Consider the following 27,946-nt stretch of genomic DNA (forward strand, 5'->3'; position numbering starts at 1 on the left):
CTTCAGGTTTATATTTACTTACAGGTAGCCTGATAAGGCATTCAAGAATTGAATTGAAATAATTGTATTTATTATGCACTCAGTTCAACGACACTGGCTTGTACATGAGAACACAATACACAATACTACCATCATTGTTTGGCACGACAAATGAGGTCCGTTACGAGCCTGGGGCCATACTTTCAAAACTCGCTAAGTGAACGTAAGTACTTACGCTCAATTTTCTTGTCTATGATTGGTGGATTTTGCTTGAAAGGCCGTCAATGATTGGCTGATGAACTTACGATCACTTAACTTTTTTTTAAAGGTATAGGCCCTGTATGCCCGTAATTGCATCGCTACACGCAGCCCATATTGGGAGCATGCCAGAGATCATTGATCGTCATTAATTGAGATCAAGCTTGCATTGAGAATTCATATTAGCATCATGACAGCAGAGCCAACGATTATGAGCCAACTTAAACGAATAAGAATGAAGTATAAAAAAAATGCCTATGAATTTAAACCGTAATAAACAGCAAACTTGATAAAAATCCAAAGAAAAGTTGCAATTTTGCAGTAAAAAAGAAGTTTAAGTGTAATTAACATCTCACAAGTCAACAGTCAAGTCAAGGCATGAAGCGCATCAGAACATAAACTTCCTGTTAAATGGATCAGACAAAAAATGCGAAAGAATACAGGGTCCGCGTATTATTAACAGAAACAGCAGGCGCGACAGTGACATTAAGGTGGTGCTTGAAAGCCGCGAGCTCTCAGGCAGGCTTGGCTGAATCCCTATGGGAATCTATCACTACGTATAGACATTATAACTCCGCTCGTAAATGAAATATCAATCTGAAATTTTTCAGGCTCATTCAACTATTTATTTACAATTTCCCGACAGTTACAAAATATATGTAAATTTTTTATAATATCAGTTATGATAGAGTAAAATAATAGAGTAAAATAGAGTAAAATACTTGCGAGAGATGCGACTTACCTAAATTTTTGAGACATGAGGAAGTAGTACTATTTTTTCTCTTTTGATCGGTATTAAAGTCATATTTGAATCACCCTCTATTTTGTAGAAATTAGCTAACAAAATACTTTTTCATCACTCCTGAATCGTAGATTTCCCATTTTCCTTGGGACCTGGCTCCGAGCATGTCAAAGTGTCGTACGTTGTCGTACANAAAAAATAATTAATAATCTAGCGATAATTTGTCTTTCGTGTAGAAATTTATACTATTTAAATTAAATATCATAGACACTATTTCGGTTTTGAATATAATGCATTTATATACTAGGGATGAGAATATAAGCAAATAAAAATAATTAAATTAATTAATTACAATAAAAAATTCAATTTATGCTTATATATTTTTAAGGTTTGGCGCAATCATTGTTTTATGCTTATTTGTTTTTTTAAGATCGCGCGATCGCGCTGTAAATAGCAAAGAATTTGCTGGCAGTAGTCAAAGCTCATTCATTACATGCTGCACTGTTGTGAGCTTGTACTGTGGTCCAGCCAGACACGGCCTGAGCAAGCACGCATTCCTATACGGCATCGCGTCGGCCAGACGTAAGATAACCAGCCCTCACGCGGCTCGGCAGCAAACTCGAGCAACCTCGCTGTGGAGTTCGGGCGGCTTTGAATACAAACCTTAAAGTTAGCCTTCAGTTAACAGCGTCGATAGCCTCAAACAAACGCAGGCATCACAGAGAGGAATGTCCTGTAGTGACACCAAACAAACGCAGGCATCAGTGTTCAGAGAGGAATGTCCTGTAGTGACACCAAACAAACGCAGGCATCACAGAGAGGAATGTCCTGTAGTGACAACAAACAAACACAGGCATCAGTGCTCAGAGAGCAGCACAAACAAGTCCTCAGTCCCCAACGAGGAGTTCATCAAAGGCATAAGCAGCACTAACAAGTCCTCAGTCCCCAGCGGGGAGTCCCCTGTAGCAGCACTATCAAGTCCTCAGTCCATAGCGGGGAGTCCCCTGTAGCAGCACTATCAAGTCCTCTGTCCCCAGCGGGGAGTCCCTGTAGCAGCACTATCAAGTCCTCAGTTCACAGCGGGGAGTCCCCTGTAGCAGCACTAACAAGTCCTCAGTCCACAGCGGGAAATCCTCCGTAGCAGCACTAACAAGTCCTCAGTCCACAGCGGGAAGTCCCCTGTAGCAGCACTAACAAGTCCTCAGTCCACAGCGGGGAGTCCCCTGTAGCAGCACTAACAAGTCCCCAGTCCACAGCGGGGAGTCCCCTGTAACAGCCCAAACAAGTCCTCAGTCCACAGCGCTGACTGCAGGGAAGCTGTACAAACAAAAAGTCTTCATTCCACAGCGGGGACTCCCCTGCAGCTGAATCAAAAAGAGAAAAAAAAAAACACTGATGACGTCAGTCCAAAATTTCTACTTTACGTGAGTAAAACTATGCTCTTCTTGTGTTATGAAGTGTATAAATATAATAGGAGTTTCTAATAATAATAATGATAGAAGACCATTATACGTGTCAATTATCATGTCCACCTAAAAACAGTACATGAAATGGCGAGCACTTGAAAGGCAGTAAAAAGAGAATTTAATAGCAGAGCTATTAAATTATTATTTTAAATAATAATTTAATTTAAAATAAAATTTTAAATAATAGCAGAGCTATTATTTATTAAGCATTTAAAATGAAGCGATCGCATGATATCCAATGAGGAAACCCTAACACAGTTCGACCTTCACGTGAAGTTCGAAATGCCCATGAGCCTCGCAAGATCCGTTAGTAACAGCAGCAGTGTTGGCATAGCAGTATTACTGGCAATGACAGTAGTGTTGGCAGTTGCAGCAACAGTAATGTCGTAGTATTAGATGCAACAGAATATATATACTATTAATAATAGCAGTAACTGTAGCGTAAGCAGCGCAATATAAGCAGCAGCTGTGTTAGCAGTAATGGCAGCAGTAGTGACAGTAGTTGTTTATGCAGCGATAGCATTAGTAGTATTAGACGCAGCAGTAGAGTATGCAGTATATTTTTATAATGCATTGCAACACAGGGGACAGAGACATAACGGAAACAATCATTAAATTCAATGAGAGCTGACATATAATGCGAGGGCCAGCTAATATTAATCTAAATTTTAACGTACAAATTGTACTAGTATAACTGGGGATTACACTGTTAGAAAAAACTGTGAAAAAACGGTCCCACTGGCGTTCTAGTGGCCGGTCACCCCGTGAAAATAAACAGTTTCGCCGTTTTTATCAGATGTTTTACAGATTTTTAGTGTTGTATTAGAATAAAAACGGCGACACGGTGTTTCTTTTCACGTGCCGACCGGCCACTGAAACGCCGGTAATACCGTTAACGATAATTTTTCTAACAGTGTAGTTGCTTATCCATATTACAGTGGGGGGAAATAAATATTCGTACACTTGAAAAATCGTATTGTAATGTATGTAAGTACACAAGTTGAACAGGAGAAATGATTTATATTACATATGAACCGACAATGAATTTATCAGCTTCATCAATCGACAAACAAGTGGGTTAAGTATACTAACAAAGAATTGCGTTATCTGCCATCCGACCGATGACACTGAAAAACGTAGACATATAATCATCTTGATCATATAAACAAATATTTCTGGTGGGGATTGTGTTAAAAGTCATCTTCATGGGTCAGTCTATACTTTTTAACCGATTTCGACCGAAAAAAAAAGAATTACATCATGAAGAATATTCAATGTAATTGTGCAGATATCAGAGCCTAATTTACTATCAAATAAATTGGCCACATAAACAGAAATACATTAATATGATCCAATTTTAAATTGAAATACAAGTAAATCGATATTTTAGCCTGAATGGCTATCATTAAAAGAATCAAGAAAGAATATTGAAACAGTCTCTCTCAGTCTCTCGTCTAAATAACATACAGTATACAAGAAAACATAAAAAATGCCTTCATTTTTACGATCAAACCAACACAATACAGAAAACATACAAAACCAATCGACTGATCGAGAATCTGAGAAAGGAGGACAAAACGTGTACTTTCTCCAATACTGATTAGGAGAGCTTGCTGGTATGAAACAGGTAATCTGTAATATATTCCTGCTACATCTACATACAAGTCATTAGCGCAATCTTCTTACTGATACAGTAATTTATGCATTTCCTGAATTTAACTATTAGAAAACATTTCCGTGAATAAAATCAATAGATAACCCAGAAAAATTTCTCTTCATTAAAGTGTTAGAATGAATAATAAGGCCATTAGCGATAGTACCAACAGTACGCTCTGAATCTTAGGACCATATCAATGAGGCAAGCTCAAGCAAATAACATAAGAGAAAATGCAGGACATATTAAACATGTTGTATAAATGTATAGAGACACTGTATGTAGGTGGCACTGATACGCCCTTTGGCCGGGCCAAATAGAGTCAGGATTACTCACATAAGGGCAAGAAGTCTATCGTTATTTGGATCAAGTCTCACTCATTTTTTCGAGTGTAGCGTTGGTGGTTGCCACTTAGCAAGTTTGAACGCTCGTAGAGTGTCGTAAGATCTTGAGGAGAGAGGGAGGGAGGGAGAGAGAGAAAGGGAGGGAGAGAGAGAGGGAGGGGGAGAGAGAGGGTTGTATGGACCATACCTGCAACAGGTGCTTTGGTGCAGGCTTTTTGCTCAAGATGACAAGGCAAGAAACTGCGGGTAGCAACAAGTGTTTTTGGTTATCACAGCTACAGGGATATTCATTGAGAGTATAATAAATAGAATAATAGTGACGTTAAACATAAATAATGGCGTTACACGAAATTTACGGAATAGGGCGAAACTTGCCGGGATCTTGTCATGATTACAAGCGCATAGCAACCCGGCGAAGCTTTGAGCGATAACAGTAAAACTAACCATAATCTGAGGCTTGTTAGGCACCGAGTATCGCTTTATTGCAATTTCAATTACCGTACTATCTGTATTTCCCTGGGATCAGGTAGTCCCTGAAAGAATAACTCTAGAATAGAATAGAATAGAAGTATCGGCGTTGAAGAAATAGGCCCATGGCCTGTTGCCGATTCTTGAACTTTTCGCGACTTGATTCACAAGGGATCCGGCCTTTGGAACCCGATTTTTCCATAGCTGACGATTGATTGCCATAGCTGACTCTAGGCCAAGGTGTGATAAGTTTCTCACAACTTTTATATACATTGTATTAACGTTCGCCGATATTCATGGTTAGATTAAGTATAAGAATTATCCTTAAATAAACAAATCTTCATCAAAGAGCTCTCAGCTATGGTCACCAAAGAATGCATAACAGAAAATTGCTAGTTGAGAAAACGGCCGATTTTGGGTGTGACTATATAATTTTGGGCAATTAAATCTACGCACATTACGCATGACATTATAGCAAAACCTTACGTGAAATATTGTTCGATGTCATAATGTTTGTGCTGGTGACAGCTTTTATCCTCTAGCACAGTGGTTTCAAACTTTTTCAGGCTGGCGCCCCCTTTGGCTCCTTAGTGAATTTCTATCGCCCCCCACCAGGCACATATAAAAACATACGCCTCTTTCTTGAAATTTTGTACGCTGCAATTTTAAAAGATAAGGTTAAAAACAAATTTGTATTTCACAAATAGAACCCCATTTAGTGAACCAATATGTTTTTAAGCTGTTTTAACTGTTTCAGCACTAGAAACCTAGGACGTCTCGAGCAAATTTACGGCCGGACTCGTGGCCGGTCGCACGACCAATCTCCAAATTCAATTATCAAGTAATATCTCCCAAACTAATGAACGCAGCTCAATGAAACTTGAAACATGTATTCATCAGAACCTAACGGCCGTTTTTAGCTAGTAAAAAATTTTAAATTTCACCTTCCTTCGTGAGTTATATTGCTTTAAAGGCCGAAATTCGCAGTGATCAAAGAATTTCTTCCAAACTACTGAATAGATTTGAACGAAATTTTAAATATACATTCCTAACTACCAAACGGTGATTTTTTTAGCTTCTAAAAAATTTTTCGATTTTACCTTCGCTTGCGAGTTTTTTTTTTTCATTTCACCGTCATTCTTCATTTCACACTTCCTTATGTTCAGCCCGTCTCGCCGGATAATTTGTCGCTTAAATTCTCGGCGATCAAGATATTTCTTCTAAACTACTGAACAGTTTTAAACGAAACTTTGTATATAAGTACCTTACCTCCAAACGGTGATGTTTAGCTCGTGGCAATTTTTCTATTTTGCTTTCGTTCGCGAGTTACACAGATATAGGATAAACGACCGGCTTTTCCACCGGCCGGTTTAACCAAGAGCCGTTTACGTATAGCCGTATAACTCGCAAACGAAGGCAAAACGAAAAAATTGTAGCAAGTTAAACATCACCGTTGCTGAGGTTAGGTATTTAAATACCAGGTTTCGTTCAAATCTATTCGGTAGTTTTGGAAGAAATTTCTTGAGTACTGCGAATTTGAGCACGTATTGCTGTTTAAATCACAAATGAAGGTGAAATGAGAAAAAAACTCGCGAACATAGGCACAATCGAATAAATTTTCACGAGCTAAACATTACTGTTCGGTAGTTAGGACTGTAAATTCAAAATTTCGTTCGAATCTGTTCAATAGTTTGGAAGAAATTCCTTGACCACTGAATTTCAGCCCGCATTACCATGTAACTATGGCAAAAACAAATGAAGGCAAAAGAAAAAAAAATTTCACGAGCTAAAAATTACCGTTAGGTCCTAATGAATACGTGTAACGAGTTTCATCGAGTTAAGTTCATTAGTTTGAGAGATATTCCTTGATCATTGAATTTGGAAATTGGCCGTGAGACCGGCCGCGAGTCCGGCCGTTAATTTGTCCGAGACGTAAACCCAGGAGACGTTAAAAACAGATCTGGGTGAAAAAACCATCGCTGGGAGTCATGTGATGCACGTGTTGAGTACAAATAGTCAAACAAACGTTGGAACTTCTGACATTGACTTCGGACTACCGCCCCCCTACCGCCCCCCAAACGCCCTCTTCTTCCTTATCGCCCCCCAAAATCTATCCACCGCCCCTAGGGGGGCGATATCGCCCACTTTGGGAACCACTGCTCTAGCATTATAATTATTATTTAGCATACCAGCCTCCCGATTTCGCGATTTAATTTTGAAGTTCAGGAATTAATCATTATTACATCACAATAATACTCAAAATCGAGTCTTCCTAGTTGGTTATAATGTTAACTGATGTAAGCAAAAGTTTGAAACTTGACACAACTTTTCATAGCATACCGAATTCTCTGGTTACGCGTACATTCACCGACGTCAGTTCTATTCGTATTTATAGACACTAATAACCAGAGTTACTGTTAGTAGCCAATTAAGTGGCTAAGACAGTAATCGAAGACGTGCATTAAAAAATGCATAAAATTTTCTAGTAGTTGGTCAAAAATTTAGGAAACATTATATTAAATACATATCACATAACACAAAGCATTACTTACGTAATTGTATTCACTGAATAATGAGTCACTATTTTTATGCAATAACAAATTAGAAACATCATCAAATCATTCATGATGAGTACTATAGCAAACAATAATTAGGCAGATGCATGATGCAACAGATTGCATTACTCATGATGCAACAGATTGCATTACTCTATATAAATCTTACGTTATTCTATATCGTATTCATTCTCAAGCACGTAGGTAGGCAGAAAGTAGGTTACGTGACAATCCACTATCCGCTACACTGGCAACTAAACTCAAACGTTGTATCGTGTACTGGCCGCCATCAGACACTGGACACTGCATGAAGCAGCCACTACACGAGGCCTAAGTAACGATCACTTGTTACACAATTCACGGACTGATGTTTACGCAAGAAATGTCGACAAAAATGATATTTACACGTATAATGTAGAATTTAGAGTGCAGTAATACAGGGCCGCATGATCGCTGAACTTAGATTTCCACCAAATGAAAGATTAAAGCAAGTTATAGATATAATCGCAACAAACAAATCCTAGAGGGAAAATTCTGAACAAGGATTCGATCATAATTTTTCAAAGGATTTTAATGCATAGTGCTCAAAATTATCAAATAAAATTCATAGTTGAGGCGGCAAAAAGGGAAGCAACCTCAATAAATGGATTTTTTTTTTCGCACACTCGGTAAAAAAATACCAGAGCGAGGATATTAAAAAAAACATGGCATTGAAATTCTTTAATTGGGCTCTCAATCTCATCCCCTTCTCGGAGCTAAGAAAACATGCGAGTCCGGCTTTGGTTTTTTGGGAATGGTCACTAATCAGGTTTTTCAGTATTCACAATAAATGAGTTACGGAATACACTCAAGGATTTAATTTATATTATGCGAGATTTGAGACTAATCGTGGAAATGTTGTCAGATGATCCGGACACTCCAGGAGTGTTAATTGTTTCGTCTTAGGAAGGACGATCTTCGATAATGTTACACCAACTTTGTAAGTTGGTGTGACATTGTAACGGAAACGGTAAACGATGAGCGATACTCTTCACATTCAAGAATCAGTATGTCTCAATTTTCCTGTTTACGGCGAAATTGTTTTAATTTATTCGTATTATTGAATCAACGATTTTCATTGGTTGGCCTTGCAGTATAAAGGAACGATCAGAGAGTCAAATTACACAAAAAATTGCTCTGTACAATTCGACGCGCGTAGATTCGCACAAATTATTGAGGCGTTTGTGTGATAACGATTATACATCTTTCAAATTTAAATCCGTTTAACAAATATTGAAAAAAGTCTAAAACGTTGTTTCAAGCTATTGCTAAAGTTTGATTAAAAAAACGAAGTTAAACAAAAATGCACCTTAAGAGATTGAATTATATAACTTTAATCTAAAAATTCTGAAATAAAAAACGAGAAGCTCAACGAACTTTTGGAGCAGGAATTTAACTGTACAATATAGGTTTACAGGCTTCGAGTTCTTTTCCTAGAACGTTTAATTACAATATTATACCTCGCCTTCCAATGTTGGAGACATGCTTCGTCGTTTCATGATATGTCGAAATCATGACGTTACAACACTCAATCAACAAACGAAATATATCATCTGTAATACAGGAAATGCAAAAATAATGAACTAAATCAATACTTGAAACATCATGTTCACCTGATAGTATAAATGAAAGATCAATAAATTGATTATAATTTAGAATTTTGCCGAATAATTCTTGGCTTCACGAAGCCGATCATAATGTAAAATGAAAATTCGATTCGCAATACGAATACCGCCTACGCACAGAAAATATATGTGAAAGTTTTCGTCAAAAATCGAAAAAAATCGTCAAAAAATTTAAGAATTTTTCTGGACATTTGTCATAAACAAAATTATGTATCGAAATACATCATTTTCGAAATTCATCAAAATTCCAACAGAGTGAGTAATTTCGTAAACATTGAGCCTCGTAAATACCCACAAAAAAAAATAAATAACAGCGCCCACACACCGAAAACTTAGCAAAAAAGTTTGTCAGAGTCGTAAAATTATCAAAGTACGATATTTCTACGTAAATACGACAAAACCTCGCGCAAAAGCTGGACATTAGTGCGTGAGCCGACAAGCATGTGCACTGAAATAAATGATGGTCATTGTGCCCAAAAACTGGCACACTTTCTTCCCGTATCAATGATACGTACGCCTTCTGAGTGGGTCACAACGACTCACACACAAACAGGAAGTGCATCAATATTTGAACAAAATCTCGCTCACTTTTCTGAGTGTGGAGGAGGCTTGTAAACGCGCGGGCGCCGTGCCAAGAGGATGCATGCGTGCGCGAGTGATTCGTCACGTAGAGCAGAGCCATGCGCTTGCATAAATGAAACTTACAACTATTAAAAAATTATTTTATTTATTTTTTAACTATTATTTTACAACTATCCGGACAATTTATAACAATAATTACCGATCAAAACAAGACCTGTGTATTCCGCAGTGTCTGAGTTCATCGTGAATTGGCCGCCAGATATGATTAATTATTTATTCAATTAATAAAAATTGAATTAATACGATTAATTGCCTCAAGTAATTACCACACCAATGGCTACAATTTGATATCAATTTACCTAAATATTCGAACACTACATTTTTCAAGGCTTAATTCATCTTTTGATGTACAATAAAAGTAGAGGAATAACATGGAAATGAAGCCCGTTTGCCTGGAAAATCTCACGTCTCGACGTTCAAGAAGCTCAATCCAACCAGCGAAGTTTGCCCGTATCTCAACTTTGTACGGGAATAGCGTAAGTAAACTGAAGAGGCTTTCCTTAGCTTCACGCATATGCACACTGGACACGTACGTAATTTTGTCAAGGAACCTGCGACTTGACAATAATTTAAAATGTAAATGTTTAAATGTTAAAATAGAATAAATACTTTGTACGGGAATGGCGTATAAGTAAAGTGATGAGGCTTTCCTTAGCTTCACGCATATGCACACTGGACACGTACGTAATTTTGTCAAGGAACCTGCGACTTGACAAAAAATGTGCAATGCGCACTGCGACTTGATGGGAAATAAAAATATGCGTTTAAAAATTACTTTTTAAAAACAACACTTTTAAAGAATCCAATGTCTCCAATGTTACACATATAAAATGAATTTCTAAATTTTATTATAAAATATTACAAAAATGAATTTTCAAATTTCAGTTTGAAAATTAAAAATAACTAAATTTTTCAAAATTATTTATTCTGTTAATTGATTCATGCATTGCCTCCGACTTTACGCAAGTGTGTAAAATTTCAGATAGATGAGAAAGGTGGAAGTGTGTTAAATGTCGATTATAAGATTTGTAGCAGACAGACAAACAAAAAACGACAAAAAGTGAAGTTAAAGAGAAGTGTTGTAAAAAAAATGTTCAATGCGCACTGCGATTTGACAAAAATGTTCATTAACTCCAGCACTTCAGGCTATATAAGAGAATAAATATTCGCATGAAAATAAAAAGAATTAAAAAATAATGAGGTACAGGTTATGGCAACGAACAGAAAAGAACAAAACGCGTCTAGTTATCGAAACTGAAATTGGACATTCAGAAGAAAAATTTTGAAAACAAGAGTCAAGGCAGATGTAAAATGCGGTATTTTAGTAGTAAAGCTTCAATTAATTGCGAATACCCAGTATCAGATAATATTCAGATTAGACAAAAACTTCAATACATAACTATTGAAAAAAAATTAACATCTTTCGAATTCGTCTGATTGTATTGTAGCTACCATGGCTTCACCAAAATAGCAACAAATTCATTTTCATTTTCACATCCGTCTGGGTAAACTATCAGAAGCAACTTAATTGAGCAGTGGGCCTTCATAGAGTCCTCTCTGATCTTTACATGATACCGTCCCTCATCTTCGTCGCGAAACAATACTCATGCCCTACGTACTGATGTTCTTAGTTATCAAAAATCAACTTCTATCTATCGATAATGTATGAAAACAGTTCAAAGTTGCCAAAAATAAAAATACCGGACAAATATTTCATGTAGAGGAGCTGTATCACAGATACAATGCAATCCGTTAAGACGGACACAAATTTTCAGAAGAACTTAAGAATCACAACGAATTTCACGTGTCTGCACAGATTGGGCAAAATTATTTCGCGGTAATCTAAGAAGCTCCCGTTGAACGTATAGTAGTCCGGATTCAGTTGAACATAGTCCATCTTCCGCGATGAAGAAGAATATCTTTCGCCGTATTTTCTCCTGCTGTCGCCGACACAAGAGCAGTGAAGTTTTGCGCTCACATCATGAATAGTCGACGGATAATTTATAGCATCAGTCTGAAATTGAATTCGAGTCGAGCTCAAGCGGTATCGAACACAAGTGTTGGTGTGGTGGTTCGTATGAAGACTTACTGAAGCTGGTACAAGCAATTGAATCTGCAAAGAAAAGCGGTACGGACATAACTTCAAGGAGTTTTCTTGAAAGTGTCTAGATATCACATCAACTATATCGCAGCAAAAATTAATCAGAAAAAATTCATTCGTCCGCATCCGACAAAAAATAAATTTCGGTCCCACTTCATAAGTAACTATCACCAAGATCGCAGAAGGATGACCAGCAGAAGAAACCGCAGTAGAATGACCGAAAGGAAGACCCCCAACGGGTACCGCTGCGCGATGAGCTCCATAGTTATGGGACAAATCAGAAGAGTCTTGTCGAAGATCGGTAGATAGCGGGCGAAAACAGCGGTATTACCAGTGATTAAATTGGAAACACCCTTGTCCCTTTGGATAAGAAAAACGTCAAGAAAATACGCAAGAACGACCTAGGTGCGATGAAGCCAGTCAAAGATGGGACATAATGCGAAGTGGAGGACAAAAAACACTTGGGATGCTTGGTTCGTTGCAACGATTGTCAGAAGCTTTTCGTTTCGGTTGACCCTAGGACTGCACCTATCAATAAGAAGGGAGCTCCCACGAAGGGCAATGGTGCAAATGGGAAGAATTAAAGTGCTAGAAAGGAAGGCGGTACCTCTGTGCGAGTAAGCACTATAGAAGATTACATGCTCACTGAATAGCGGCGACAAGAAGAGAAGAAGCATAACGAGCGAGCCAGTTCTCCGGCACAGAAATGCCCACATTGTCAAGGAACCATCGTGCCTATGTCCGATGAGACGTCCATCTTCAGTGTCGTCATGCTTGATCCCGAAAAAGCAAAATAGACCGCGGACGAGGCAGTGTACGTGCCACTCAAAGATATGTTGCAGTGATAGATTTTCTTACGTATGAGTTACCTTGTTTAATTTGGCGTGAAAAAAGGTTCTTTTATGTTAAATCATGTAATTTATATGAATAGAGTGATCACGTGAATTCTTACAGAATATGTTTTTGATCACGAAATATTTGTAAATTTATTGAATAAAAACTCATGTTTTTTATTAAATGTAAGAGAGATGAAATTTTTTTTATCCCTAAGTAATGGAATTACCATTTTGTAAGGAAAAAATAGAGAATCTATCGGTAACATTGAAACATACTCTTACTCAAGCGCCAAATAATTATTCGAAATGATACATGATAACGTAAAACAGACCAATTGTCACTAATTACTCTTATTCAAGGTCTCCAGTTGTCTAATAAAATGAAGCTACTTTTATAAAAATTACGGCTTTAAAGTTAGGTTAGAGGATATCATAGGTTGTAATAAAAAAACTACCACCTGCCTACTCGACAGCGAGAAATGAATAACCAAGCTGCAAAAAACGTGAAACGAGAAACGTAATAATGATATAGAGGCAGACATAGGAGAGCAAGAAGCATAATGATATAGAGACAGACATAGGAGAGCAAGAAGAATAATGATATAGAGGCAGACATAGGAGAGCAAGAAGCATAATGATATAGAGGCAGACATAGGAGAGCAAGAAGCATAATGATATAGAGGCAGACATAGGAGAGCAAGAAGCATAATGATATAGANTATAAGAGACAGGATGTAGAGGCAGACAAGGGCGAACGAGAAGTGTAATGATCTCAATGCAGACCGGTCGATGGGTAAAGTTCTGACCTAGAATCAGATACGTGGAACAAGAAGCGTAATGATCTAGAAGTAGACGAGGGAACGAGGAGCAGATGAAAGGCAATAAAAAAAGGCTAAAAGCAGCAGCTGGAGGCAATTGCTAAACAGGTTTTCGGCTGGCCATTGGACCGCGGGTGTGGCTCAGGTTAATAGCTCCTATAAGCGTCTATATATATACGCTGCATCTGGTACCTGTTGGTAGGGTGGGGGAATTCTCTGCTTGCATTGATCAACGATGCGAGTAATTCATTCAGTTCATACGCAAAAGTTTGAGTTCCACCTACTCGGCAAGTTGGCATTACAGAGTTATTTATGTTGGAAGACAACGTTTTTGTACAATCCTCGGAAAGCAGTTGTAGAAGATTGTACAAATTTAGATAACCTGGCCATCTATTCGGAGTTTTACTCTAAAGATAATATTGAAATACCCGTAATACTTTTTGCAGTTAATGTCGACGCCACGAGTGCTATATGATGCCCTCTAAAAATAAGCGAAAATTTCGACGCAGAGAAATCGAAGTCCAAATTAGCTCTCCATAACCAAAAGAGAGCAAAAATGTTACTTGGTTCAAGTGAAAACATGAAATAAAAAAAAAACTACTCGCATTATTAAAAAATATATACGACGTAAGCTTAAGAATGCGGGTCTTCGGCAAACGTGGCAGACGTCTGGCAGAATTGCTGACGTCAGGAGGATCGCAGCACGTGCGCAGGTAGGTCCGTTCACTACGCCATCGCCATCGCCACACAGTCATTACGCCATCACTATGCCATCCTAACACTGATAATATGCCACCGTCATGCCAACATCACAAAACCGTCACTAAACACTTTCAATGTGCCAATATCACGCTATAATTACAACATCATCATGCGGACATCACGCCACGACAATGACAAAACCAACATATTTGCTCAATGGCCGTCTTAGTTTCGATCTTTTGACGAGAGAACGTGTTCGCAAAAGTGTCAGATAGGTAAACGTTTTAGGTTCTCAGTCTAGATCTGGTAGGTACTTAATTAAGTACATTGTTCGAAAAATCATCGTTAACGAAAAATTATCATTAAATGCCATTACCGGTGCTTCAGTGGCCGTCCGGCCCGTGAAAAGAAACACCATGTGCTGGTTTTTATACCATGCTATTTAACACTAGAAACCCTTATAACATCTAAAAATAACGACAAAACAGTTCATTTCCACGGAGTGAACAGTCATTAGAACGCCGGCAAGACCATTTTTTCGCTTTTATTTTTTTTTTTTGAAAAGTGTGCTAATGATTTTCATGGGGCGACCGGTCACTAGATCGCTGGTAAGACCGTTTCTCACGTTTTTTTCGAAGTGTACTAACGAACATGTACTAGACACAGCAGACTTTACCTGAGAAAGTTTCTGAAGAAGGCGTACACGGAGAGCAGCGAGTTGTCGTTGATATCAAATTTGCTGGACGTAGGAGGGGATCGTCTGCGACGACGAGACGCTTTCCCAGCGAGTCGGGAGACTGGAGAGGTCCCGCCTCTCCCGTTAAGGGGATCAGAGGCGTGATCTACGCTCGCGTGGTCGCCAGAAAACAGCTCCTCAACTGGGGGGCTCAGCGGTGATGCGTAAAGAGTTGCCGAGTCCACAGGCGTAACGTAATGCGTTGAAGATACTAAAGGCGATGCGTACTGCGACGGAAACGCATTACGATCTTGCATTGAAGGCTCGTCTTCTAGTGACGACGATGGGACGAGAGGCGAGAAATCTTCTTCCGTCGAAGACTGTGACGACAGATGGGAGGAAAAGTCGGAAGCAAAGAGGATGTCGGCAGTGGGAGGCGATGATGAGCCTCCGCCATAATTAGCGATCAGAGACATGCTACCGGCTGCGAAGATGGACTAAACAGCATGACGTGGTCCAGCGATAGGATGTAGTCACCTCTGTATAGACGGCTGATATGTATTACAAACCTCTAAAAACAAATGAGCCCTACCCCTCTATGACTCTCACTTCCACAGTTCCTAAATTATTATAAACAAACACCAAACCCCGCGGGTTGTATCAGCGAATAAGCGCGCAGTACAAATCGGCTTCTTGTCACTCTTTAGACATCAATAAAAACGAAGCCCAGGTAGAGGAGCAGGGCGAGCCACGGCACTAACACGACACACACAAAGAGAAGCATCAGAGGGAACTGAGTCACTTCAACCTGCCGAGCACCTCTGTTGCTGCAGCTGCGACCGCCCCCTGCTATATGCACGCGCCCACCAAATGCTTCAACTATAATCTTGTAAAACGAGTCACTCGTTGAGATAGCACGCTAAGTCCCAGCAACTGCACGCCAATGTCAACATCAACTTTAAACAACCAAGAACTCGTAAATAAATAAGTTTAAAAATACTCTAACGTTAATCTTCAACAGAAAAATATGTATTATACACGAGTGAAAATATGAATTGGAAGATTATGTGTAGTCATAACATGCTCATGTCAACAAGGAAACAAAAACAAATATTGCAGACTTGATCAAACTGGGAAGTTATAGCTGCGTTGATAAATGAACAGATGCAGTCAATAGTGCGATAACCTAGCCAGACTTCTTTAACGTTATCATGCTTATCAGTGAGAGTAGCAACCGCTCAAACAACTCGCCTCGGGGAGAGCTAAGGTACATAAGTTGCTGCTGCATTCAAGTCAACAAAACTAAACATGAACGATGCATCGGCTTAACACTGTAAAAACTTTGATGGCGAGACATGTTGGCACACATGATTATTGACGAGCGTATTTATCGTCTGTCACTAATTTTAGCGAGCTATTTGTACAAAAATTTCCCATTGCAGCAAAACTTAGACGGTCAATATTTATAATCTTATACTTGAAGACACAATGAGAATTTTATCATAATAAAATTCATTTTGGAAAGGTTTTCTAAGTAATTACAGCATTTTTAGTCGATGGAAATGCATAAGAGAACAGGCGGTTATCTTTTTCTGTACTTGAATAATAGAATATAGATATGACGATAAAATCGCAGATAACTTACTCACCAGAAGCTTGATTAAACTAATTATCACGCTGCTATCGCAAAATTTACGAACAACACAAATAAGCATTCAACTGAAGCGACTACAAGACGTGCTAAGAATTTTAAATATTCTCACAACATTTGGACAAAAAAAAAAAAAAAAACATTAATACGCAGCAGCTTGTAAACCACAACATTAATTTAAAATGATCAGCTAGAGTTCACAAATCGCACAGTATATAACAGTTGATGCACATCAGTCGCACAATATTCCAGCGACGAAAAACCAAGCTAGTCCATAATAAACAATTCATAAAATAATAGCTTACAGACCCCGATTCATACAAGGTACCTATTTGCTACATCACATATGGCCATCAGCAGCAAAAAAATACGCACAACTACCAGGTAAATGTTTTATGAATGCACTGTATGAGCACTACAAGGCCGAAAAGACGTACCCTCCCAACGATGAAGAGGCAGAGCAACATTGAACGTTTAACAGATGCGGCACAAGCGTTAATTAAAAGCAAGCTACCAATTTACTAATGCACCGAGATGGACTTGGAACCCATCACGGACTAATTTATGAAACAATTTAGCAGGAAAGGAAGGTGAGCGCCAAGAATGATATTCCCTAAATGCCTCATTAGCACATAAAACTAATGATGTTCAGGCGTAGATAATTTAAGGAGCTTAATTCTGTCAGAGGTCTATCGCCGTGAGTCTTGAATATGGTTCAATTCTTGGCAACCTAATTATTTTTGTGTCTCGATCACATTATAAGTATGACATTTTAAGGCAGTCAGAGCTCAATTGAATGGTTTTTGGCACCGTTAAAGGTAATTATATTCGTACAACATTCATAATGTTCACAAATAAGTCACCAAACGTCAAATAAATGAGGAGACTGCAAGCACAGTTAACTCAATTCACTTAAATCTTCAAAAAAAGTCAAGAGTAAGGAAACGCGCATGTCAGCCAAGTAGATCAGTATTTTATTATTTTAATATACTGATGAATGGTCGCATTTATGTACTTTAGACGGTAATTCTATCAGCAGGCTTCGATGACAAGTTCCACAATTATTTGGTTATAAGAAACCATAGAAACGATATGCTATTTAAAGACTAGTGCCTATGTACGGTATAGTAATAAAGCATCAGCAAAGCCTAGCTACAAGGACTTGGATATTCTTCATTATTTTCTAAAGGCTCAAGTTGAAACTGTTTTTAACGAAAGGATAGAAATAATTGGAAACATTTGCTGCACGAATTGATGGATGACCTTTAGATCAGTCCAAATATGGACTGCCATGCTTCATTATTATAGACTTTCATTTTCAACTGTACGTTCAGTGGAAAATTACGAAATCTGATGAATTATCCTAAATCAACACTAAAGTGACAGAAGAAACTTTAAGATTAAAAAAACATACGTCAGATGGAATCAGCTCCAAACACAGATATTTTCATTACCTAATAAAAAAACATAGAATTAGTTAACAAATATTCAACGAAATTAAATCTAGGTTACGTATTGTGGATCGGTTAAAAAACACGTAGAATTAGTTGATAAAAAATAAAAATGTAAATCTAGGTTATTGTTAGCCCGTTTTCAACACGTAGAATTAGTTGAGAAATATTGATAAAAATTAAATCTAGGTTATTGTGGATCGGTTAAAAAACACGTAGAATTAGTTGAGAAATATTTAAAAAAATTAAATCTAGGTTATTGTGGATCGGTTAAAAAAACACGTAGAATTAGTTGAGAAAATACAAATGTAAATCTAGGTTATTGTTAGCCCGTTTTCAACACGTATAATTAGTTGAGAAATATTGAAAAAAAAATTAAATCTAGGTTATATGCGCCCGTTTTCATTGTGCATAGAAAACGAAGAGGTAGCAAGCAAGCAAGTGACTACCCAACGAAAAACATATAAGCTGAGATGGACAGTGCAAGTGTAGCACAGCGCGGCCATAGCAACAGAGCGAGAGGCCCCAAGCTGGCTGCTGGGAACTGCTTCAGCTTTCGCTTGCCACGGGTAGCAGGGTTGCCAGACGTTCGCAAGAGAAAAACAACTAATATGCTTACAAAAAAAAAGCCAAAACCGGCTACAATTTAATATTAACTAGTAAATTTGTAATTTACGTTGCAAGAATTGTATTTTTTATACATTGAAAAATACCATAACTTCAAGGTCATCACAGATTTTTTCCGGCCATTACAATTTAAAAATTTCAAGTCATTGAATTTGGCTGAAAAAAGGCCTATCTTGGTCACGTAGGCATCACGAGGTACAACCACACAATCACGTGGGCATGGACAAGTGATTAAACTAACATTAAATTGCACGTTTACTAAGAATTAAAAAGCAAAGAACACGCCGTGAATGGAGCTGGTCTCCGACATGTTTACATGAAGATATGTAATTAATTTACTTAATTGGGCTGTTATTTGTTTTGAAATTCTGCATGAATAAGTAATTATGCTCATATTTAGTACAGAAGTTAAGGCTTATCATACCAATTCGATCAATTGGATGATTGATCTAGCGCCAGTGAATACGATAACATTCAAACTCACCATCGTCATTTTTCACCATCGCCAAATATTAGAGAAATATACCTAAAAACAACATTGATAATAACTGTTGTAAAAACGATGTTAAAAACACTGCAAAGTTTACCTTACTTCTGAAGCCTGACAAATCCTGCAGCAAAGTGGTTTCTCCGACACAACGAACATCACTTTGTGTGCAGTTTTGTCAGCAGAGAACAAGGGGACGGCAAAAATTACAATCATAACAGCAGCAGGGAAATTACAATCATAAGTTAAAAATGGACTAGAGTAAAACTAGAATCGGCAATGAATGAAATTAGAAGCAGCAATGAACGCAGCATTGTGGCTGAAACAGACTCGCAGAAAGTACCCTAAAATAGGTAATATATTCAGTGACACGCGCTACGAATAAAGAGACAAAACATTACAGGCAAATAAACTAAACACTAAACAGCATGAAAGCAGTGCACATCGTTAAATAGCTTCGTAATCCTAACTAGAGGACATAAATATGTTAAAATAGAGAAAATAAAATAGAGAAATAACGCAATAAAATAGAGAAATAACGCAATAAAATAGAGAAAATAACGCTATACTAGCAGAACAAATAGAAGCAGCGCTGTAGGTGAGAAGGCAGGCGCAGCAAGCAGCGGCAGGGCCAGGGTCAATGCCCTCACTAGCTGCACAGAGAGCTCCCCCCCCCACCCATCCTCCGCCCCCACTACGTGTGCGTCCTCCCACTCCCCCCACCACGTGTGCGTCCCCTCACTCCCCCCACCACCACGTGTGCGTCCCCCACCACGTGTGCACCCACTTACAACGCCTTACATTCGGTACCCGAACCTCGTTTTTTACACGCCATTCACAAGCGGCGTGAAAGGAGTCTATATAGTATCTTCAGCTTGGAGCACATTGTTCCCAGTACAGGAAATATATACTCGACCAACAATGAACTACTGTACTTCATCCGCCCCAGAAATTGTCGTTTTAAAACAACGTGCAATTCAGGTAAGAATGAAGGCAGATTTAACCAGTCAAGAGTCAAGAATAGCTTATAGCGCCGGTAGGTTAATATTTAATATCATACATTAGCGAGGATTCTGGATCAAGAGATTTTGACCGTATGGTATTTATAAATATTTTTTGTTTATTGATGATACTCATGTTTGGTTAAAAATAATGCCAGTTTTATTGAGGACTTTTTTTGAGTTTAATCTCTCAAGCTTTCTGATAAGAGGTACAGTAATAGATATATAGGTACAGATGATACTCAAAATACTCTCGCCCTATGTGCAAATGGCGTACAAAACCGTGTTGATTAAGCCAGTAATTTAAATCGAACGGCCCCGACTTTCCAATATTTGTCCTGGTTTTTCACACCGAAATTTCGATTTCATCAGAACACACCAAAACATGTCGCACAAATAACAGTCTTACGTAAGAAGAAGGTCTCCGTAATGTCAGAACTTGGCACGTCTGTAGCATGCGAAAGCGAGATTTGGTTCACGTGCCCAAAATTCAAGCGTTATTCAGTATCTTCAAGATTAGCAGGAAACTGCAGAGAGTCTTTTATTGAAAACAATAATTTTAATGTGAACTCTGGTGCGTCAAAACATTCAAAAGAACTGTTTTATAATACACGAATAAAAATATTATCTTGTCAGACGCGACAAGTAAACCCTCGATTACTTTACACAAGGCTTAGCATTCGATGATCATCTAAACAAGGCGATCGAATAAATACAAAAGTCAGATAATATATATAATACTTAAACTAAATAAATAGTCAACTGAATACTGCAGCCAATCGAGTGATTACATCCTTCGTAGTTAAGTGACCGTTAATTTTGTTAGTTAAAATAAAAGTTAAGACGTTCATGAGTTCGACTTAAGGGCATCAGGTACGATAGAACATTTGCTTGCAACTCTCACAACTGCGAGTGTGGCTCGCTACCTGGGGCTATACTTTCAAAAAAAGTTAAGAGATCGTAAGTTCATCAGCCAATCATTGACGGCTTTTCAAGCAAAATCCACCAATGATAGACAAGAAAATGGAGCGTAAGTACTTACGTTCACTTAGCGAGTTTTGAAAGTATGGTCCCTGGACATATATAAATATTTTATATTCAATCCGCGCTTGAATTGCAGAAAATTTTCGTGGTATCACAAATTCCGAGTTGGTTTCAAACCGCGAGCACAGGTATTGCGATAGAACGATTTGCAGCGCAGAAGCATGGGTAAAAAAATCATAATATTTATAAATGTTTCAAACAACTGTATGATAAATGATGGCAATTGACGGCTCTTGGCTACAGAGAAGCTCTGCAGAGACCAAAGTTTTCACTTCGAAGTCAAGATAAACAAACAACAAACTGATTTAGAACTGCTCACAGGCACGAGAAGGCAGCATTCCAAGGGTGATAATGAATTAGCCACTACACAGCTAACACAAATGAATGAAATGATTACAATTTGAAAACTGTGACGAAATCCCACACATGCTAAGCTGTCTAGCATCGAGAAGCTCAACACTTATGAACAAATTTATATGTAGAGTAGCAGGAGTATCACAAATATATACCTAAACAAATAATTTTTCAACAAACTTCTTCGAAATAGTTTATACTTAATAAGGAAGTTCCGAAACCTAACAAAGACATTTTATGGTAATAAACTCAATGTAAGAACTTCGGTACTTGAAATGAAAATTAATAAGTGTAGATTAAGGAAAATATGCAGCGTTCCTCGACATATATTTGCAATGATGGCTTCTAACTACATATGGTAACCCATATGATTAATATGGATAGCCACACGACCAAATCTAACCGACAATAGAGCGCAATAATTATCTGGTTGTGAAACTAGAGAGACGATCAAACTTAATTGCCTTCTCGCCAACCTCAACATCCCTATAACAAATAACGGTTGGAAACACGCGAGTGGAGCAGGGCAGAATGTACGGTGTAGACAAGCGTAACAGGAACAAGCGTACAAAGCGTACAGCGTAATTAAGGGGAGTACAAGCGTACGTGGACCGAGGTCTGATCGAACAGAAAAAATGTATGAAGGCATATGAGGCCACAAGTGACTTGATGTAAAATCTGTGCTGGATACTAAATGACATGCAAAGTGAGTTCAAGGACATCGAAGTATAGCAATAGATGGAAAATTATAGCACGGCAGGATCAAGTTCGGCTATCGGAAAAAGCATGCAGGTTCGTTGTACACATACGAAAACGAAAAACCTAGTGAAGGACTAAAAAAAAGGGATTCAATTACTCAAACTATATATGAATGGATGGTTCTCTTCAGTAAAATAATATGGAATAATTTAAATGACTTAAAATACATTTAACTGAGCGCAGTGCAAACGAAATTCGAGACTAGCAACAGCTTTTGCATCGAACGATAAAATATTTAATTTGTTTTCACAAAGCCATTTCTCCTTAATTGTAAGGGAATTTAAAAAAAAATTACTGGCAGAAGGTTGATTATTTCGGTAAATTTAACATCTTTAATTCTCAGTATGCAACATATGAAAACCCCAGCTCAAACCTCGCAGTTGCGGGTAACATAAGCCGTGTTAGCCAATGTTCCTGTCGCTGATTAAGATGGAGTGATGCCGTAACGTGATCGATAGGCCCGACCAAACTACATTACTACACACAAGAGAAAAGAAATTATCAAGTCATAATATAAACCATGAGCATTTAGGGTATGTTACCAGGCTATCATTAGCCACGTTTAAACAAAATTATCATGATTTGTAGAACAAATTGTACCTTTTCATTCCTTTTTCAAACATAAATGCTGAACGCAAAGTTATTTCACTCATTCAACTGAATAAAACTTTCGCGGAACGAGCGGGACAGTGGCATTAGACTGAATGCTTCAGGACGAGCTTGAAGATTTGGCTGAAGCAAATACATAAAAAGCGGTTCGCAATAGGTTCAGCTGTCATTTGCATTTTTATTTATTTAAATTTAATAACACAATCTTCTGTACGTTCACAGAGCTAATACTTCACTGCAATGCAAAGCCGATCCATTATCAATCAGTCATATGGTTATCGATCAATTAATATTCAGATGGCCAAATGCTAATTAAATTTACAACCTGCTGGCTGGACGCAGTTAATCTTGAACTAACGACAGAAGGGGGCACGATAATCTCAACTCAATTAATTAATTTGCTGATTGCTAGATAAAATTTTAGATTATTTGCCCATACGTTAGGCTAATTGTTCAAATGAGGGACTCACCCTCGAAGACGGCCATTCAAGTGAAGTGTTCACGCTGAACAATCGCTGGCTTACCTGGAACGAGAACAAAGGTAAAGAGCTGATGAATATAAGAACATAGTAATATGAAGAACATCGTGAATATTAAGGTATAAATATCACAAAATTGGGCTTTCGTGTCACCATAAATTCCTTTTAAATACGTAAGCAATGCAATTCCGTGTAAAAACAAGAATTTTTCATCAATCTAAGTTCAATGAATGATTTTTCCTCGGAAAGTTGAAAATTAAAAGCAAAGGATAAAGTAGAGAACATCGGTACCTTTTAATAACTCACACAGGCTTCAATGCACACTGTTTAAACGCCCTTTAGAGAGGCAATTGATGAGATGTTCAATATTGTTCATCAGGATCGGTGAACACGTCACACATTATTCGTAAATATCCGTAGAAACGTCGAACAATATTTACAAAAATCTAAAAAATTACCTTATAAAATCGTGTAAATTATAGCAGCGAAATGTAACATATTCAAAACATCAAATTAATGACTTACTAGTTTATAAAACGAATGAGTAACAGAACGAATGAAAATTGCATGTTATAAATTATAACAGCATTAATAGTTAGGAACAAGGGTCATCAATCCCAGTGCATACAATGTGTCAATGCACGCTCTATAACTATAATTAAAAAAAAACATACGCAGGAATGGTTATTCAAATTGACATTACCACGTAAGAAGACTTTATAACACAAATGCCTGAATAACAATCCCATCTCGGCACGCAAGCATAGCGTTTCTGTACACAACACACGCGCGAGAAAATCACAAATTATGTTCATACTAAAACTGGGCAAAAACCAGGCGAGGTGAAGGGCATGGTGAGGGAGAGTTGGTGGACATGGGGAGAGTTGGTGGACATGGGGAGAGTTGGTGGACATGGGGAGAGTTGGTGGACATGGAGAGAGTTGGTAGACATGGGGAGAGTAGGTGGACATGGGGAGAATTGGTGGACAAGGGGAGAGTTGGTGGACATGGGGAGAGTTGGTGGACATGGGGAGAGTTAGAGAGTTGGTGGACAAGGGGAGAGTTGGTGGACATGGGGAGAGTTGGTGGACATGGGGAGAGTTGGTGAACATGGGGAGAGTTGGTGAACATGGGGAGAGTTGGTGGACATGGGGGAGAGTTGGTGGACATGGGGGAGAGTTAGTGAAAATGGGGAGAGTTGGTGGACATGGGGGAGAGTCGTCCATCTAACTAAGACTGTCATTTGTCAGTTACATTTAAAATAAACAGAACAGGGAAGAGAAAAAACACAAGAAATGACAGGGCAATCAAACACCATAAAACAATAGTTCATTTGAACAGCGATAATTTTAGAAAACAGTGTATTAAGACTGGAATTTACAATCAATTATGAGTGAGGGAAATTGGTGAAACTAGGATCACGAAGAAAACTGGAAATAGATACAATTTTTTACAAATCGGGAGAGCCAAAACAGCTCGGCAGGGAAGGATAATTCAATAATCTGAGAACTCTTGAGTTAGTTAAAGCCACTCAAGTGGACCTGCAATGAGGGCTGTCCATGTCGCGGAGTTGTTGATCAACAGGTGAGGGCGGGGGTAGACTGGCAGTCTCCCTGAGCGACGCAGAGTTCCCGTCGTGAGAGGCACGATACGCCAGGCGATTTGGTCGTGCAGGTCTGGAACCCAAGCCTGCATTTCCAGCATTGCTGGTCAACTGCTCCACTTCGGTGTCATGGACGCAAGGGAGATGACCGGCGCTGCCCCCATGGTCCTGACGGTGAAGAACCTTCGTGGTTGTCGAGGTCGGAGGATAATAGTTTCGAGAGAGTGGTTGACCTCCCGGGGCGGTAATTGATGCCGGGATAGAAGAGTTTGCAGCCACACTGGTCGCCGTAAAAGGAAACGAATTTTGAGGACCGAGTACTCGTCCTGAAGGGATAGACTCCAGTGAGAAATTTTCAGATCTTCCTCCATCAAGGACACGGAAGCCTCTAGGTGACGAGTTCAGGGCTTCGCGATATTGACGATGTTGCAATGCCGTTTGAGCCAAACTCATGTAGTGCTGCGAAGCGTCACTTTTGGGGCTCCCACAGATAGGGTTCATGCCGGGTATTATATCACCCCTTGATTCGAGAGGAACGATAACCGCTCCTTCAAATCCTTCACGTCCAGGACCTTCGAGAGGCATCATTAGTCCCCTGGGAGGAATCTGGCGCTCAACCGCCGCGTAAAGCTGAGGAAGACTCTCTACAGACGAGTCACGGGACGAAATAATATTCTCTGCAGGAGAACAAAACGGTGGTACAGGAGATGATCGCAGCAAGGTGGTGTCGGGACGAGGAGGAACACTGCGTGATCGAGGCGGCAATGGTGGTAACGGTGATCGATGTGCTGATGGTTTAAGCGATATTACATCCGACAATTGCACACAGTTTGCCGTATCTTCGGGAGGAATTGGGACCTCGGTGTTTCGCACACATGACGGTTGGCCAGTTAAGTGGCAGGACCCTAATTCAGCGGAAGGAAACGGCACACCAAGATCCTTGGCTGATGGCAGGTCTGAGGACCCTGCTCCGATGCCCGGGTAAGGTGGATTCAACTCCAAATCCGACGGTGGATTCTGTTCCGACAGTGCAGCTGCCAGTCCGTGCAAGCTGCAAGTTTCAGGCAAGGAACGATTCGGTGAATAATATAATAATAATATGATAAATGATTATAGATATATATATATATTTAAATAATAATAAGAAAATAATTAATATATAATCCAAAGAAATTACTTCATAGTAAGAATATTTCAAAGAGAGAACTAATTCAAGACATATTGTTCATCTATCCTGCGAACGTAGATTCAAACACTCTTGCTTCGTACTTTTGTTTACTCGTTGGCAGGCGAACAAAGAATTATGCAGAAATTCGAAGTTCGGAGGCTACTACTGGGAAGCATGACCAATTCTCAGACATATTTATTCCGGAGAATTTTCTAAGGGAATCACTTTCTTCTAACATCTTTATTCCGTGTAAAATTGAATATGCATATATACAAGAAAAATATAGGACATAAATACGGCCATCATCAAATTACTGATATTAATTGAGGAGTTATTACATTGGAGAGAATAAAGAACGTGATGTGGGCCTTATTAATTGAGAGTAAACAGTTGTCTGTCCATCTAATGAATTAAAAGATTACAAGATAACATAAGATAATTCTAGAATCTAAAATTAAAAATTAGATTCGTACCTAATGCAAGTGCCCCAGCCGGATCTCAGAATCAAAAACAACGTAGATCAGTGCACTAACAACTACTACTATTTATTTTAACAATGCATACTCTAGGGACTACTATCTACTATCTATTTTTAACAAGTGTTAAAAGCTCCAGCTTGATAAATATTCTTCATGTGCAAGCTGAATGCCATAATAAGCCTCAAGTTTCATATACACGTAGAAATTCCCTATATGCAATTTAATAGAGATAAGACACCATGATAAAAATTTTTCTTATAATGTTTTCTCGAGGAGAAAAGCACAGCATGAGAATGTCAGTAGAGATGGCGACATGCCGTCGATGATGTCAGAACTGTCTTGAAGCCTCTCAAGCGTTGGGCGGATTACATGTTGCCTAGCAACAACCATAGGTCACAAAAGGGCGGATTACATGTTGCCTAGCAACAGCCACAGGTCACGAAAGGGCGGATTACATGTTGCCTAGCAACAGCCATAGGTCACGAAAGGGCGGATTACATGTTGCCTAGCAACAGCCATAGGTCACAAAAGGGCGGATTACATGTTGCCTAGCAACAGCCATAGGTCACGAAAGGACTCAGTGTGCATGACATGTCCGCGCAGCGGTCGAGAATACTAAACTACTACTCAAACTAATTCTCGACTAAACTACTACTACTACTCTACTAAATAATCAGGTTCTATTAAATAATCAGGAAGCCGAAAATTGACTCGCTCATAGTTCTTCATATTTGCCATTTGCGAACGTTTACTGAAGTGCCAGTGTCTCCATTCAGCAATAATTTTAGAGACAAGATATCGATAATTTCATACTTGGGTGAAGGAAACAACACGGTGACACACTTCCAATGTATACGCAAAAATACCATAGAGCGGGACGTTCTTAAATGGTTCGGCGCTCCACGAGCGGACACAAAAATCCAGTCCGGAAATATCTCTGCAAAACCGTCGTGGTTTGGGGACGACTAACAGGTTATATAAAAGCTGGTCATCACAGCGAGCATAAACAACAGCACTTTGTCTCAGCCTACGTGGCGCAATGCCAAGAATTGTGATGTAGCTATACAGCGCATCACCAGGCGCATAGCCTGTGGTTACACCACAGCTACAGAGCCTTCTACAAGGCATATGGTGCGCTACGTATTTCTACGTGTTGTTGTAGCGGCATCTGGTGCGTGGATCTTGCTGATGCGTGTTGTTGTAGCGGCACGTAGAGTTCGTCAACAAAATATCCAAGTCATAGGCAAACGACATCAGTAACGCTTAAAGCACGAAGTGCGAGACTAAAATCATGAAAAAAATTAGATTTCATCATTCGATTAAATTTAT

The 27,946-nt window shown here is 38.8% G+C and overlaps 1 protein-coding gene across 4 annotated transcripts in view; it reads right to left on the minus strand.

Annotated features, from left to right (window-relative positions):
• Nucleotides 1-27,946, minus strand: part of LOC108665011 (TSC22 domain family protein 1) — a 97,380-nt gene that overhangs the window by 57,540 nt on the left and 11,894 nt on the right. Inside the window, exon 1 of one of the 4 annotated variants that reach the window (XM_047883558.1) lies at nt 24,909-26,015. The exons of 2 other annotated variants lie outside the window; for them this stretch is intronic. In XM_047883558.1, coding sequence (XP_047739514.1) covers nt 24,909-25,558 — 650 coding nt within the window. In that variant the 5' untranslated portion in view covers nt 25,559-26,015. Of the gene's footprint in view, nt 1-14,905; nt 15,715-24,908; nt 26,016-27,946 lie in introns of those variants that run through there. One more of the 4 variants, XM_047883561.1, reaches the window with a different exon arrangement.

Source organism: Hyalella azteca, unplaced genomic scaffold (assembly GCF_000764305.2).
Source record: "Hyalella azteca isolate HAZT.00-mixed unplaced genomic scaffold, Hazt_2.0.2 contig13225, whole genome shotgun sequence".
Taxonomy (NCBI): Eukaryota; Metazoa; Arthropoda; class Malacostraca; order Amphipoda; family Hyalellidae; genus Hyalella; species Hyalella azteca.